The following is a 17,296-nucleotide window of genomic DNA, read 5'->3' on the forward strand; positions in this document are numbered from 1 at the left end:
ATATGGGCCCAATCTAGCCCAATGCTAAGTCTGGCTGGAGATGTTATATGGCAAGTCCTGGGATCATTGGATGTTTAGGAGATTAATTTGGGCTCTTTTGCATTTCATTTAACTTCCACCGTTTAAAAATTAAAATGCGTCTTTCAGTCCCGTTAACATTATAAATTAAATAATTGCACATAAAGCTGTTGATTATCAGTGTTTTGTAGCAAGAATTCACATATAAAGTGGAAAGTGTCAGAGAAGTGCCCAGGTTGGGCTTGGGAGGGAGTGACCGTAAGGATGAACGATGGATACATGAAAGATGATGTGATCAGGGGCTTTGGGGACTGGGAATGGGCTGGGCTGGGTGGAGCTCAGATCAACTGACCAGCTTCATCTATAAAAGCTGCAGTCTCACATCCTGTTGTGACTCAGCTTTGATCAAAACTCCTCGAGACAAAAAGACCAGACGAAGAGGAAGATACACTAGGTAAATCATTAAATAAAAGGTTGAAACAACATTTAGAGGCAAAACCATGAGTCACTCTACATTTCGCACCTCTTATCACCGCACTTTCGGGACGCCTGTCTATAGCCCTGTGTCCAGTAACATAGGGGGCCGCTACATCTCCTCCTCTGTTCCCACCCGCTCTGTGGACTTCAGGAGCCGCTCCAGTGCTCCGGCCCCCCGTCTCTCTTATGATAAATTGGACTTCTCACTAGCAGGGGCCATCAACCAGGAGTTCCTTGCCACACGCAGCAATGAGAAAAGAGAACTACAGGAACTCAATGACCGCTTTGCCAGCTTCATAGAGAAGGTGCGGTATTTAGAGCAGCAGAACTCAAAGCTGATTCTGGAGCTGGGTCAGTATAAGGACCAGCAGCAAGGGCCATCAGGCCGCATCAATGAGCTTTGCCAGCAGGAGATGAGAGAGCTGCGCAGACAGCTGGAACTGATGGGCAAAGATCGAGACCAGATGCAGGTGGAGAGAGATAACCTGGCTGAAGATGTGGCTCTGCTCAAGCAAAGGTGCGTGTGCTGGTATGCTTGTATGGGATAGATTTCAGATAACAAATAAGTCCTTTAAGAAAATACAGAAAAGTCATCTACTTGTCATTTTTAAATTACATTGTTCAATTTTATATTATATGCATTGTTAATTTTTTTTTACGTTTTCTGACCATTAGTCGATTGTTCAACCAAAATTACATGTTCATTACATACTTATCTTCATGTCGTTCCAAACCTACGTTAACATTCTTCAAAACATATTCTTTCGTGTATGGCTGAGGAACGACGGTAATACAGGTTTGGAATAACAAAAGGGTGAGTAACTAATGAGAGAATTTTAATTTTTTTGTTAATTTTCTTTTTTTTTAATGTTCACTTTTTTTTTTTTTTTTACTGTCAAGTTTAAAAATTAAAATGGGTTTTAAGACAAAAGTTAACACTTGTAGAGTTAAAAGTTAAATGTGCCAAAGTTAGACATTTGTCTGGGCTCCAGTTATTATGACTTTGTAACAATACCTATTGTATTCTAAAAGATTACGCTTTTGTTTATTTGTCATAATTTTAATAATAATGTTTTTTATTTATTATTAATTTGTTTACACTGGCATTATGGATATTGGACTGAACTGAATATAGGCTATTTTAAATTTGTTCAGGATTTAATCCTATAGAAAATATGCTTATTTTGATACAGAGGATAAAAGAAAAGATCATTGATTTAGTGGGGAAAAAATACTAAAACCTTAAAAATAACAGGCCTAATTATGGTTGAATAAATTAAGATTATATCTTTAAAAATAACAGCATGTCTACATGATGTTCATGTTTTATGGGTGTGGCAGCGAATTAAAGTAACAGGGACAAAGAAACTGCAGCAGGGACCCTCCCATCATCATCATCATCATCATCATCATCTCTTATGCGGTTCGACTGTATCTAATGGATGAGACATTTATACAACTAATGCTCCATATACACACGCAGCCTGTATTCAGTCTATAAGGACATCATTTCATATGCTACTGTGCGCGTACTTTGAAACTACTCATTACTGCTTAAAATTACTTTAACCTCAACACTCGTAGAACTTTGTTAAAATTTTGCTTTACGCCCATTTCACACCGTACACGAAATCGGTGCATGTGCAATTTTTCAGCCTAATTAGCTCCAGCAGCAGGTCCGCGTTGTGCTGTCGCGCTGACAGGACTGCGCCTCAGTACCATACAGTCTATGCTCAGTACTGATAATAAAAGGATTTCCAAGCAGGGGCGTTTTCTCTCACTAGAAAAGGGAGGAATCCTCAAAAAATAGATTCTACAATGTTTTGTTTTTTTGTTGTTGTTTTCTTTTCTCATCATGCTCATCATGCGGCCATTTTTCTCGAATATTTTTTTGCACAACATTCTGACATTTTTTAACGAATATTGGAAATAAAGTTAACTTAAACAACAAACATAGTAACATAAACAAAACAAATGACTTACATTTTAGACATGTTTTTGCTCCAACAGCATCCACAACAGAATAGATTAGAGTCTTCGAGCAGCACACAATTACTGTTCCATTTACACCTGGACACATCTGCAAAACGGATCCGATCTTCAATTCCCGCACGATATGCAAATGTACGGAGTTAACGAAAACAGATTTGCGCTGCATTTTATTAATCGTAAGCTAATTTCAAGATCAAAGACCGCTACAGGAGAGAGAGCAGCATCAGCACTGGAAATATAAGTTACTACTTTAATGAGGATGCTTGTGTGTTGAGCGTCTGCGAATTACTTCCAGTTTCATTTGCGGCAGCTACTCTACTCTGTTGCATTAGCTCTGTCATATCCGACTGTCATGTCATATAGCCTAGAACACCCTCTCACACGTTTATTATTTTAACATTTTGGGAGGAGCAAAATTTACATAATGTGGTTTCAACAACCAGATGCATTTATGCAGTCTCACCTGGAACGCGCGATCGGATAGCTATACTATCAGAGAACATGAACCTACAAGTTAACATATTCACATAAAAACAAGCTTAACAAACAAACACATAACAAAGTGGGCAGTTGCATAAAATTAGCCCCAATGTTAAGATAGTGTCTTAAGAACTAGTTTAACCAACTAGCAGTTAACCAAGGGGTAATCAATCCAACTTAAAATAAACCACAAACTAATCTAAATTTAAATTTAACTAAAATTTAAAAAAAAATTTGAACAGTCTTAAAGAACAAAATTAGATGACTAACTTTTAAGACCAGTCTAAACCTTATATGCAATCAGCCCCAGGTGTAAACAGGCCCAGTGAAAGCATTTCAAGTGCTGACTGACTTGCTGCCACCCACTGGCGGTTTTAGTTGGACATTTAAGTATTAATTTCAGTTCATCAATCATTTCATATTTACATACTCAAAATGTTACATTTAAAACATTAATCTTACATTATTTATGCTGTTGCAATTGCAGTTTCTATTCAGCGCCTCTGAGCTGATGCAGATTCTATGCCACCTCTACAGTGCAAAAATGGATTTTACTGATACTGATTTTATTGGCAACAGCCCTATCATGACTAATTATTCAAACAGAATGATTAAACTGATATGAGATAAGAAAAGAAAATTCCCCATTTAACCATAAAATCCCTCCTGAAAATCAATTTAAGGGGACTGACCATCTAGGGCTTAAATAATAAGGATTCATCCGCTTCCAATTATTTTTAGCTGTCCAAAACAGCTCTTTTGCTGCTTGATATTGAAAATGGGTCTGTCTTACCATAATATTTTAATCTTATTTATGAACACACTGGTTTGTAGTGCAAACAGTTTTACCGTTTACTGCACATTGTTATTCTTCTTGTTGTTATTCATTTCCCTACAGTGTCTAATGAACTGGAAGTCTTGCACATTCACAGAAAACGCTTACTCAATCACCGTAATCCAATAAAGCAGATCGGATCATCAGTCAATCAGGACACTGCATGTTTACACTTGGCAACATTAAGTGACTTCTCTATCTGGATAACCGATTGGATCTCTTTTTTCCATGCAATATTTAAATAAGTCTTCTGACAGGGCGGGGTTTTGCATGACGTCAACCTGAGAATGCACACACGGTGGCTGGATTACATTTACATTACACTGAGATCCGATCACAATGTGTCCTCGACTTCATCTAGACCAGGAGATGCTGATCGGATAATATTCTGATCAGCAGCAATTTTACACTTGTCTTTTCAATGTGTATGTGGACAACATCCGGATACAGGTAGCATGTTAATGCCAAGTGTAAATGCAGCCAAAGTGTGTCTTGTCAAGTCACCTTTATTTGTATAGCACTTTATACAATACTGGTTGTGTCAAAGCAGCTTTACAGTTTTAAACAGGAAAATGGTTGGTCAATAATGCAAGAAGACAATAACAGAGTCATTTTTTCAGCTAAAGTCAGTTCATTGATGATTCAGTGATGTTATCATCCAGTTCAGCTCTCTTCCAATAGCATCTGTGCAATCAGTCAAGCATCCCACTCTAAGGAAGCCAAAGGCGACAGTGGCAAGGAACCAAAACTTCATCGGTGACAGAAATGGAGAAAAAACCTTGGGAGAAACCAGGCTCAGTCGGAGGGGTCAGTTCTCCTTTGACCACACAAAACCAGCATGGTGTGGTTTAATTCCAGGCTGCAGCACAGGTGCAGAGGTCTTGTGTGGTTCCCGTGGTCTTGTGCCGATGGTCGTCGAGGTGATGAGGTCTTCGCAGGGGAACTGTCTCTGTGGCTCATCTAGTTGACATGGTCTCCGCTGACATTCAGGGATGTGTAGGTCTTCTGCTGATCCTCCATCTGGTCTGGATATGGGCTGGATCTGGGTGGCTACATTGACCATCTGATCTGGATACAGACTGGATCCGTATGGTTACCGTGATAAAAATGAAAGGGACTAATATTAGCATAGATGCCATTCTTCTTACGATGTAGTGAGTACATTGGGTGTTATGGGAAGTGTTCCTGGTTCTGGTTGACCTAATTAATGCAGCTTAACAATCCTATAATGGATATGAAATATAGAAATGCGATAATGTATTATGTGTATGCCAAGGGAAAGAGATGGGTTTTTAACACAGATTTAAACTGACAGAGTGTCTGCCTCCAATGCTGGGTAGATTGTTCCAGAGTTTGGGCGCTAAATAGGAAAAGGATCTGCCACCTGCAGTTGATTTTGATATTCTAGGTATTATCAAATGGCCTTTTTGAGTTTTGAGATCGTGGCTGATGTGAAAGACAATAATGCGATATGAGCTCGCTTAAGTATTGAGGAGCTAAACCATTCAGGGCTTTATAAGTAATTAGCAAGATTTTAAAATGTATTCATTGTTTAATAGGCAACCAGTGCAGTGTGACAGAACCTGGATAATATGGTCATACTTTCTGGTTCTAGTAAGAACTCTAGCTGCTGCATTTTGGACCAGCTGGAGTTTGTTCATTAAGTGCACAGATCACCCACCCAATAAAGCATTACAATAATCTAACAATGAGGTCGTGAATGCATGAATTAATGCTTAGATATATTTTTAAGATGGAAAATTGCAGTTTTACAAATGCTAGAAATGTGGCTTTCAAAGGAAAGATTGCGTTCAAATAGCACACCTAAGTTACTAACTGAAGACAAAGAATTAACAGAGCAGCCATTAAGTATTAGTGTTTTAGGTTATTACATGTGTAGGTTTTTGGTCAGATAATTAACACCTCTGTTTTTTTGTTTTTGTTTTTTTTTTTTCAGAAAAAGTAGGAAATTAGTAGTCATACAGTTTTTTATATCAGCTATGCATTCTGTTTTACGAATTGGCATGTTTCGTTACTCCACGAAGAAATATAGAGCTGAGTGTCATTGGCATAACAGTGATAGCTAACACCATGTTTCTTGATGATATCTCCTAAGGGTAACATGTAAAGCATAAAAAGCAACAGCCCTAGTACTGAGCCTTGTGGCACTCCATACTGCACTTGTGATTGATATGATTCCTCTTCATTTACTGCTACGACTGATGACAGTCAGATAATAATGATTTGAATCATACCAATGCAATTCACTAATGCCAACATAATTTTGTAGTCAATTCAAAAGATTAGACCATTAGGGGCACTTATGGCTTAATGGTTAGAGAGTCTGACTCGTAACCTGAAGGTCAAGGGTTAGAGTCTCAGTACCGGCAGGAATTGTAGGTGGGGGTAGTGAATGTACAGCATTCTCTTCCACCCTCAATACCATGACTGAGGTGAGACCCTTGAGCAAGGCACCGAACCCCTAACTCCAGCAAAATGGCTGCCCACTGCACCAGGTGTGTGTTCACAGTGTGTGTGTGTGTTCTCTGCTGTGTGTGTGCATTTGGATGGGTTAAATGCAAAACACAAACTCAGAATATGGGACACCATACTTGGCCACACATCACTTCACATCACATCATCATCAGAATGTCGTGGTCGATAGTGTCAAATGCAGTGCTGAGATCCAGTAGCACTAATAGAGAAATACAAACATGATTGGATGATAAGAGCAGGTCATTTGTAACTCTGATGAGAGCAGTCTCAGTACTATGATACGGTCTAAATACTGACCAGAAATCCTCACAGATTTTTCTCTAAGAAGGAACATAGCTGAGAGGATACTGCCTTTTCTAGTATCTTTGACAGAAAAGGGAGATTTGAGATCGGTTTGTAATTAACAGTCTCTTGGATCTAAACGTTTTTATGAGAGGCTTAATAACAGCCAGTTTGAAGGTTTTTTGGGACATATCCTAATGACATTGACAAATTAATAGTATTTAGAAGAGGATCTATGACTTTTGGAAGCACTTCTTTTAATACCTTAGATGGAATACGGTTTAACATACATGTTGTTAGTATATACAATTCTTCCTCTCCTAAAGTAGAGAATGAGTGGAACTGTTCCTCAGGAGATCTATCTGATACGATACTGTTGCTGATGTCTGCATGGTTGTAATTTTATCTCTGATACCATTATCAATTTTGGAAGGAAATAAGTTCATAAAGTTCATTCTGCTGTGATGTTGGGAAATGTCTGTGTCTGTCTTTTTTTCCCTTTGAATAAATACCTGGGGTTGTGTTGGTAGCCTATCAGTTTCTGATTTAGAAAAAAAAAGAAAGGGGAACATTGTCCTTAAAAATCTAAATTCCTATATAACATTATAATAAGTAGGCCTATACCATTGTACTAAAATGTTCAGCTGTCGCTCATGCATCATCCACATTACTGAATATGATTAGAATATTACACAATCATATGCTTTCTAGATTTTTCTTCTTAAAAACTCCAATACACTTATTGTTTATATACTGTAGTGTTTTTTTTAATGCATTGTTTCATCAACAGCAAGCCTATGTTTTAAAGAATCACTGTAATTGTTATTGATGCTCATTTTTAGCTGAACCTTAAGAATAATCGTGCATTATTGTGGTTGTTGTTAGTATATGATATCATATCAGCATTTCTGCTTTAGTCTACATTTTATCTTTTTTCTTTGAGCTAAATATTATGATACCGATAAAGCAGAAGTACTGTAGGACTCACTCTATGTTTGGCTTATGCTTTGAATAGATTATTAAATTTGCAATAAGAACATTTCACCCAACCGGTACTAATCTAATCTCAGATGCTTTTAAGCTAATCTCTCTGACTCTCTGCCAGATAAGATTTTATATTTATATTACAACCTTCAGTTCAGACATAGGGTCTTTAAAGACCCTCTTTCACCCATCCCAGTATCAAATAAAAGATGGATTACATGATTCTAACAGCACACTAATGTATAATTACATTTTGTCTTACTCTGGGAAAAGGTATTAAACCTTGATTTTTATTTAAGATGACTTTTATTTTCCCATATTTATGTGCAGGTTAAATGAGGAGATGGAGAAAAGACAGGAAGCTGAGAATAATTTGAACCTCTTTCGTAAGGTAATAGGAAGGAAAGAATTTTACCACATACTGTATATTTCCACTGAATGCTGTCTCTGAGGTTCTTTATTGCATGTCATCCCTGCAGCACTCTAAAATGCAATGTTTAATTTTTGATATAAAACCAGATATAACAGTAGTATTAATCTGACTGTTTGTACTTGAGATGTGGATAATGCTACACTTGCTCGTCTGGAACTGGAGAGAAAGATTGAGTCTCTGATGGATGAGATTGAGTTTCTCAAAAAGATGCATGATGAGGTGAGACACAAATATTTAATTAAGGAATAATGAATTGGTAAATGTGAAAATCAAATTCCTGTCTATGCTAAAAAAAATATGGTGTAGAAACAATTTTTACTCTTTTCTATTCCAAAGCTATATCAAAGCTGAATTGTTATGATAAACATGTACTGTACGTTTATAGGGATAATATCCACATGCTGGTGTATTACCTCAAATAAGCCGGTATTTGTGGAAAAAAAAGTATGTAATAGGCTAATACATCAGTAGCCAATTACTTTTTTACTAGGGATAGTTCACTCAAAAATTAACATTCTGTCATAATTTACTCACCGTCAAGCTGTTTGAAATCTCAATGAGTTTTGTTCTTCTGCTAAAGACAAATTAAGATGTTTTGAAGAACGTTGGTAACCAATCAATTTCTGGTCCCTAGTGACTTCCATAGTATTTTTTTCCCCATTCACTTTCAAAATATATTCTATGTTCAACAGAAGAAATAATTTTTTTGGAACAACTTGAGGGTAAGTAAATGACAGATTTGTAAATTTTGGGTGAACTGTTCCTAATAAAAAAGTATTATATTTAAAATACTTTTATTTCATACTAAGTATAGTTATACAAAAATCGCTGAAAAATAGGTGCTCTACCAACAGAAGAGGAGGTGCAACCAAAAATAAAAAAGTCATGTCATTTAGAAAAGCTGCAACACTTACTCTTGATGAAATCCAACTTTACTGGTTAAAACACATATGACATTTTGGCCATTTTCTACCAAGTATAGTTTAAATCTATTAACATTGTAATTCCTCCAGGTACCAACAGACACAAGTGGCTTTCTCATACTGATGGATTTATTGAATCCAGCTTAGTCAGGATCATAAACACACCGTGAAAACTAAAGCACAGAACAAACAATAATTAGCTTAAAAAGAAAGAAAACTAACAGATAAACTATTTTGACAAATACAACATACAAAACATACCTCGTTGGCTGAGTACCGAGAGAGGAATTTAGTTTAAGTCTTTTTCTTCTTCTTTTTGTTTATCTTATTTCTCTTATTAGCCTTAGTGACCACACTTTAGTCATGCATCTTTCTCTCTCTAGAGAGATCGCTTCTTTCTCTAGAGACCTCGCTTCTTCTTCTGTATTAACCTCTTCTCTGCATACGAAGCTCACTCTTAAGCTACAGCGCCCCTAGTGGCACTTAACGGTAATAATAATAAAATACAGAAAATGAATAGAAACGCAAATGTGGCAGTAACAAACATATTTACTGAAATATTGCTCAAGACCCTTTATTTGGAATACTACTTGCACAATGCACATTTTTTTAATATTAAGCCTAAAATGTGTTTTAATGTCACTATTGATGAGGATCTTTTGAATAATATCGGTCTTTAAATGCAAGATATTTAAATTGTACTTGAAGTATACACTTTAGCAAAATGAAATATACTTCAGTATGTCTATAGTTGGACTTCAGCACCCTGTCTGCACAATTAAACTGCATTAAAGTACAAAATTAGTTGTTCCAATTTAGCAAACTTTAAGTATTAGTTTAGTATATTAAAAGTACAATTGCACAGTATTTTTATTAAGTTCATAAATATGTAAATGTTTTTGTAGTATACTTAGCATGAAATAAATGTATTTCAAATACATTTAGTATATTTTAACATTATCCCTTTAATGATATTTCAAAAGTATATCGTGATCAAAAGATTAAGTATAATTATAGGCCAAATGTGCCTTTCTGTGTAATTATCAGTATAAACTAACAATATGTAAAAACTAATTTTGACTGAAAGTATAGGCTGGTATTGTAGGTTTAAAGAGTATTTACAGGGTCAGTTGTGTCCAGCCAGTGGGCATGTCCAGTTTCTGACCTGTACTCAGTGTTTAAGACCTCAGAGGAATACATTTAAACTTGCTTTTTTTGGAGGAGGATTTAATGAGGAAGCCTTATCCTTACAAAATGTCATAGCATATACATTTTTGTTGCTGTTGAAATTTACATTTTGACCTTACCCTTTTAACCTCATTATCTATATACTGTTTTTAACAAAAAACAACAACATGCAAGCATTAAAAATAATTGTGTATTTTAAATGTGTAGGAAATTCAGGATGTACAGGTGAGTGTTCAGAGTCAGCAGATGAAGATGGAGGTGATGGAGACGTCCAGCCGCCCTGATCTGACAGCAGCACTTCGAGACATTAGAGCTCAGTATGAGAGTATCGCCACCAAAAACATGCAGGAATCTGAGGAGTGGTATAAGTCCAAGGTGAGTGACTTCGTGAGGAGCCACAGTGTGAGGGTGTTACTAATAATACACTGGTAAAATACTGTAAAACGTACTGATCATCTTTGTGTTTTCTCTGTTAGTTTGCTGACCTGACTGATTCAGCTAAGCGCAATGCTGAGGCCATGAGACAGGCTAAGCAAGAGAACAATGACATGAGGAGACAAATTCAAGCCCAGAACTGCGATATCGATTCTCTCAAGAGCACTGTACTTACATATAATAAAATGTTTTATGCATCTTCTTTTCAAGCTGCCTAAAGCTTTGGTTAAAAAATAGAAATTGATTCAGGTGTTTCACTACTTATGCTTTATTTGAAACCTACACTGTCTAGTTGATGCAAGTTCTTAAGTGTTGTGTATTTCTGTTGTCATTATGTAAAACAATATACATTTATGATATTCCCTTATTTAGAAAATTGTATGTGTTTGTGATGGTAGAATGAGGCTTTGCTGAGGCAGATGCGCGAAATGGAAGAGCAGTTTGCTGCAGAGGCCGGAAACTATCAACATTCTGTGTCCCGTCTAGAAGACGAGATACGGCACCTAAAGGAGGAGATGTCACGCCACCTGCGGGAGTACCAGGACCTGCTCAACGTTAAGATGGCCCTAGATATTGAGATTGCCACCTACAGGAAACTTCTGGAGGGAGAAGAAAACCGGTAAGAGTGATGCCATTGAGCCACTTTAACACGTTTCTGTGTGTGAAGTATTCGTTTTTCCCTGGTAACTGATGACCTTCAAACTGCACCTTTCAGAATTGTGGTTCCTATCATGAAAATGCCTTCAATGGGTGGATACAGTGGTGGTGAGTCTACCATAACATATAACGTAATAAACATTATTTTTATTATTAGTATTTAACCCTTAAAATAAAAATAACACTGTAGGATTTTTTTTTTGTAAGCAAGTATGAAACAATTAAAGAAAATAAAATTATGTTCACTCAAAATTAAAAAGAGGGTTGTAGAATCACACACACAGACCAGCCAAGCAAACCCTGTTGAATTAGTTCATTAACTTTGCTCATACAATGCCATTTGCATTTTGATTATTTATGAATATCAATAAACTTATAGGAAAAACCTTAATAAAAAAAAAAAAAAAATGGAATAACCAAAATTTACAACTGAGCTGCCTTGCCTTATAATGTAGGAAATTGTGCAGCACAAATTACCTTATAGCAGAAATAGAATAAGAATGAAACATTTTCTTCATTTATTTTTTTTTTATGTCAGAATAGTCCAAGATTATTATATTTCAATGTATGTGACATCAAATAAACTAGAGCCAATTCAAAACTTATTATTAAAATGTAATCAAAAGTAGTTTTCACCTAAAACCAATTAGATTACTTTGGAAGACGTGATTAATAACACTGGAGTTGTATGATGGGTGAACTATTCCTTTGTGCAAAAGGTCACATCATTCCTTCTATCAGCTGAAATGTAATCTGTTCCAAGAAAATGAGTCAACTTTTGATTGCTACTGTAGTTGCTCATGATAATAATAATAATGGACAGAGATAAGGGGTAAACAATTGTTTCCATGTCTTCTCTCATATCATTTCATATCCTTTTACAAAAAATTGCAACTATTTATCTGTGTCCATGTGTAACCTTTTTTATAGCATCTGATGTGTGATGTCTTTAAACAGATTATGGTCAGTTTTCTGATACTGCACCTGGAAAGAAAGTCGTAATCAAGACTGTTGAGATTCGTGATGGAGAGGTGAGACATTTTGGTTCCAGTCTTACTGAAACAGACATACGAGCTCCATTAAAGGGATACACCACCCCAAAATGTAAATGTTGTCATTAATCACTTACCCCCATGTCGTTCCAAAGCCGTGAAAGCTCCATTCATCTTCGGAACACAATTTAAGATATTTTGGATGAAAACCGGGAGGCCTGTGATTGTCCCATAGACTGCCAAATAAATAACAGTGTCAAGGTTGATAAAAGGTATGAAAGTCGTCTTCAGAATACTCCATCAGACGTGCAATCTGTGTTATATGAAGCAATGGGAACACTTTTTGTAAGCGAAGAAAACAAAAATAACGACTTTTTTCAACAGTCTCCTCTGTGTCTCTCCATATCCCCGTATGCTGCGTATGCTCTTCTGTATCATCCGCGCCACAAGGATGCGCTGTTTCTACGTGTATTTAGCTTTGATTTGAAAGAAAACAGCGCATCCTTGAATATCTTAAAAAATATCAAAATATCTTAAATTGTGTTCCAAAGACGAATAAAGCTTTTAAGGGTTTGGAACGACATGGGGGTAAGTGATTAATGACAAAATTTTCATTTTGGGGTGGAGTATCCATTTAACAATAAATTGTCCAATGAAAAACACTGTATCACTCAGTATTCTCATTGTTTAAAGTTATAGCTTGTTTGCCTTTGTTTTTTTTCAAATGTATATGTGTAACATATGTAGCATATATCTGATTGATTCTTTTGCTCATTGCTCAGGTGGTGAAAGAATCTACAAAGGAAAAGAGCAGAGATGAGAAAAAAGATTCTCATGGTCAAGGAGCTTCTGAAAAAGATTAAAATGTGCAGATAAATTAATGCTTGAGTTATTAATTGTGTGTTGTGATTTTTAAAGGAACTGTAGTAAAATGTAGTAAAAAAAAATTAAAGGAAAATAGTAAGAAAAAGTAAAATGTAAAATGTAGGCACACATGCTGTTTACAATGATGGCAGTGTAGTGCATAATCAGCAAATATTTGACTCAGTATTGTGTGTAATATGGTGCTATTACTATATATATGAGCATAAAATGACAATGCCTTAATTAATAAATCATGTATGCAGGCCTAAATAAAGTAACTAACAAGATGCCCAACAAACAAACACAATTACAGACAACAAAAACAGTATATCAGAAGTTCACATCAATATAATCTTCAAATAAAAGTGAATGTAAACCGAATTTGGCTTCTTGTCCATAATTAAGTGTTCGAGGTTGAGTCTTGCCACAGGCATGGTCAAATTAAATCAGAGAAATCAGGATTTTTAATTTGCTCCTGAGGACCACATTTTGTGATTCGGTTCATTAGCTTGTTAAAAGAGAGCTCCATGAACTCAGCTAAGTGTGTAAGATAAAATAGACAAACAAAATGTGCATTGCTTGGGTCCTCATAACAAGAACTGAAAAACACTGACACCTCATGAGAATGAGTTTTTTTTTTTTAAATGCTGAACCAATGGCTTATAGCATATTAATATTAATTACACAATATTTAGCATTAATTTTTCTATATATGTAAGCAACAGTACACATCTGTAGTTTTGTCAATTGTAAACTTGGTTAGAAAGATTTGTAAGGACACTGATATGAGGCCATAAAAATATATTAAACATTATAAACAGCGTATTAAGATAGTATGTTAAACATATGCTAGAGTATCTCAAGCCAGTATGTGTGAAAAAAATATTTATTAGGCTGCTCAATGATTGAAGCAGTCTTCGTTTGGCAGGAAGCAAAGAGGTACATCACACGCAATGCAGATGACAGTTTTTTTGTTTTTTTTTTCTAGTGGCAAAATCTGTACTTAAACTGTAGGCACTGCTGGAAAGCCTGATCTGTTTTGGTTTGTGACAGCATGTCCTGCAGAAAGCTGGGAAGGAGAAGGAGAAGGAGCAGGAGGAAGAGGTATACAGTCAGCAAGCTCCATAACTAGAGCTTCCAGAGTTCCATGTGTTTTCACTTTCTTATTCTGCAGTGCAGTCAACTCCTGGTGAATGATGAAAAACCACTCAATATCCACAAAGTGATAAAAAGAGAGAGGTACCACTTTCTGGTTTTGCAAAGCAGCAAGTAGTATCCAATGAGGGTATCTGATACCTCCACTCCTCCTAAAACCCTACTCACTCGTCGTTTGACACTGCAGCAGGAATTAAAACAGCTGCAGCAGGAATGGGAAAAGTGATTTCTGTCTATTTTACATCTGATGTTTTTACTCTCCTCTGCACAGTCTGATCTCCACTGGCTGAATAAAAGATAGAACATATTAGGACTTCTCCCCTGTCATTCTTCTCCACAAACAGACGTTGGTTGTCCCTAATCCATCTCATGCTTCCATGGGGTGCATTTTGGGACAGCTTGTTGAGGATGGTTTGTGGGAAGCCCACCCTGTAACTCCTGATGGTCCCACAGACAAAAATGTTTTTGAGGAGGTCCCTAAAGAGCATTGAAATGATCTACAAACAGTTCATACCCCAAGAACTTGTCATCCACCAGTGTCTTGACTGATACTTAGCTCAGTCCCTTGATTTGTTGGCTCTGAGTTACTGGGGAATTGCTGACATACAACAAGAAATCCCATAAATGTGACTCACTTTATTAGGTTTTCTTTATGATATTGTTTTAGCCCAATTCATGCCTTCCATGGCACTGTCCTTCCATCATGTACCTGCTGATACACTGGTTGCAGTTTGCTGAGGAGATCATAAGCAGGTGCTCCTTTCCCCCCTCATGTTTTCAGCATTGGATTTCTAAGTTGAAGTGCTGAGGAGATTGCCTAAACTGTCCTGCACGACATGACAGTTGCTGGAAAGTCAATGTAAATGCCATAGAGACTAGTCTAGACCCATTCACATAATTGGCAGCTGTCGGATTCTTTACCAGATCCATGTAGATAACTGAAAGGAAGGAGCATGTCCTGCCTTAGTCTCCTTGTGGTCTTCAGGTGCTTGGCACTGTAGGCATTTAAATTTAGTTTGGCATATAGATGATAAACAGCTGGAATGACACCAGAGGACTGCTTCAGGTTAATTTGAAGCCCAGGTGTTCAAGCTGGGTTTTCAAAGTAGCTATATATAAACTAGAGTTGGATTTGATCTGGCTCATCATGCCTAGATTTATCATCCTGCTCTTCATCAATTAATTCACAAAGATCATCTACAACTTCTAAAAGTGTATAACCTCTTTTTGGCCTCTGTGGATCCATGTGACAACCATGAAGTGTGGAGTGGAGGTGCAAATTAAAGTCTGGGTGCTCCTGGCGCTTGCAAGTTTATTTTCATGCATGCTTACAAACTTTCAGTAGCAATTATTAAGCTTAAGGTGGACATGTGATTAACAGCAGCAGATAATCTGCGTTTGACTGGATAATGATTTTGTTAAGATCAATTTTCAGAAAGGTCATTGGCCAGCTGAACTGTTGAAGACTTACTGGCATTAGATATGGCTTTGGCTGCTCTGATTGGTTACTGAGACTTGCTTGAGCAGTCCTGACTCCTGATCAGAAGCCTCTACCAGGCATAGCAACTGGTTTGTTACAAAAACATGCATCAAATGAACATGCATTACAATTCCCATTGAAAATATGCTACATCAACTCAATATATTCTCAATCTTTTGGACAAATACTAGAATGGATGTTATGTATTGAATTATTAGCATAAAGTTTTTCACAACATCATATTTGTCCAATGTTGAGATATATATGAAAACTACTTTCCTATGATACAGAGCTTGTAGACATTAGTTTAGGTTAAGAATAATATATCACGGTCTTAAATATGTAAAAACAATGAGCCCATTGGTGGGCTAGTGAGAGTTAACAACTTTAAAGAAATCGTTCTTCTAAAAATTAAAATTTGCTTACTCACCCACAATGTGCTTACTCACTGCATCGGGCCATCCAAAATGTAGGTGACATTCTTTCTTCAGTAGAGTACTTAAGGTACTTACTACTAAGTAACTTTGCAACATGTAAACTAACTCACATTAATTTGCAACTAAATGTTAAGTAACTCTTGTTTGAGTGTTAGCAAACTGGGTAGCACTTTCTTTTATAGCAACTGGGTAATAACTAGGTACCAACCCTGAACCTACCCCTAAACCTAACTTAAACCATGTGAGTACCTTATACTACCCATTACTTTCCTGGGTAGTACACTGTACAAGTACTGTAAAATCAAGTGCAAACACAAACTGTAAGGTTAGGGTTAAGTTGACATGTTTCTGCATATAGTCTACTAATAATGCTTCACAAAGTGTATTAATCTAAAAGAAAAGACACCCATAACAAATAATAGGGATCCTATCAAAAAGATCTCTGAAGTAGATTTGGGCTAGAATATTGGGAAGTGAGATAGAAGGTTCCCAAGATAAGATATGTAAAGTTCATAACTGCCCATTTACTGCTATGATATAAAAATTATTGAAAAAAAAAAAAGGAAAGGAAAGGAGGAAAGAAAAAAAAAGTTGTTACACCTTGTCAAAACACAAGGTTGATACACAGGGGTTAAAGAAAAAAAATCCTGAGCTTGAAAGTTTTTTTCTGGGGGCAGGGCGGGGATGGACACATATATGCAGGGTTTCGTTTTCAGCCAGTTTGTTTTACACATATTTACAAGCAGTATTACTAAGTGTAGTAAACTGAGTGCAGGGTAATACTCAGTTTTAGTACCATTTTAATATTCAATAGATTATCAAAATTAAGACATCACAAAGAACATACAATTTTCAACAAATTATTAACATAATTTAAGGAAAAATAATAAAGTTACTGTTTACTGTCAGTTACAAGACAGTTCTCCCTTATGCATTCATAGAATACATACATTCTTTCATTTAATTTCTTTCAGCACTCTGCCTTCATGTTTTCACACAAAACGAAACCCACGCTGTGGGTTGGCCTGTATGTTGGCCTGCATGAGACCGTTAATTTTGCTTAATGTCATGCTTATCATGTGACACACAGCAGCAACAATAGCACTGTATATCTGATATAGGCTTGTGTTTTATTTTTTCCTTTTTATTTGAAATATTCCCAAACCTG

The 17,296-nt window shown here is 36.4% G+C and overlaps 1 protein-coding gene and 1 long non-coding RNA gene across 2 annotated transcripts; one reads left to right on the plus strand and one right to left on the minus strand.

Annotated features, from left to right (window-relative positions):
* The first annotated feature begins 350 nt into the window (after positions 1-350).
* Positions 351-13,437, plus strand: prph (peripherin). The gene is made up of 9 exons (XM_042765936.1): positions 351-1,012; positions 7,895-7,955; positions 8,121-8,216; positions 10,316-10,483; positions 10,585-10,710; positions 10,942-11,162; positions 11,259-11,308; positions 12,158-12,231; positions 12,975-13,437. The coding sequence occupies exons 1-9, from the start codon at positions 519-521 to the stop codon at positions 13,053-13,055; spliced, it is 1,371 nt and encodes a 456-aa protein (XP_042621870.1). The 5' UTR covers positions 351-518; the 3' UTR covers positions 13,056-13,437.
* Positions 4,843-9,456, minus strand: LOC122146569. The gene is made up of 2 exons (XR_006161075.1): positions 9,182-9,456; positions 4,843-4,881 (listed from the first exon to the last, which is right to left on the minus strand). It is a non-coding gene; the product is annotated as an uncharacterized LOC122146569 (long non-coding RNA).
* Positions 13,438-17,296: the final 3,859 nt, after the last annotated feature.

Source organism: Cyprinus carpio, chromosome A11 (genome assembly GCF_018340385.1).
Source record: "Cyprinus carpio isolate SPL01 chromosome A11, ASM1834038v1, whole genome shotgun sequence".
In the NCBI taxonomy this organism is placed as follows: Eukaryota; Metazoa; Chordata; class Actinopteri; order Cypriniformes; family Cyprinidae; genus Cyprinus; species Cyprinus carpio.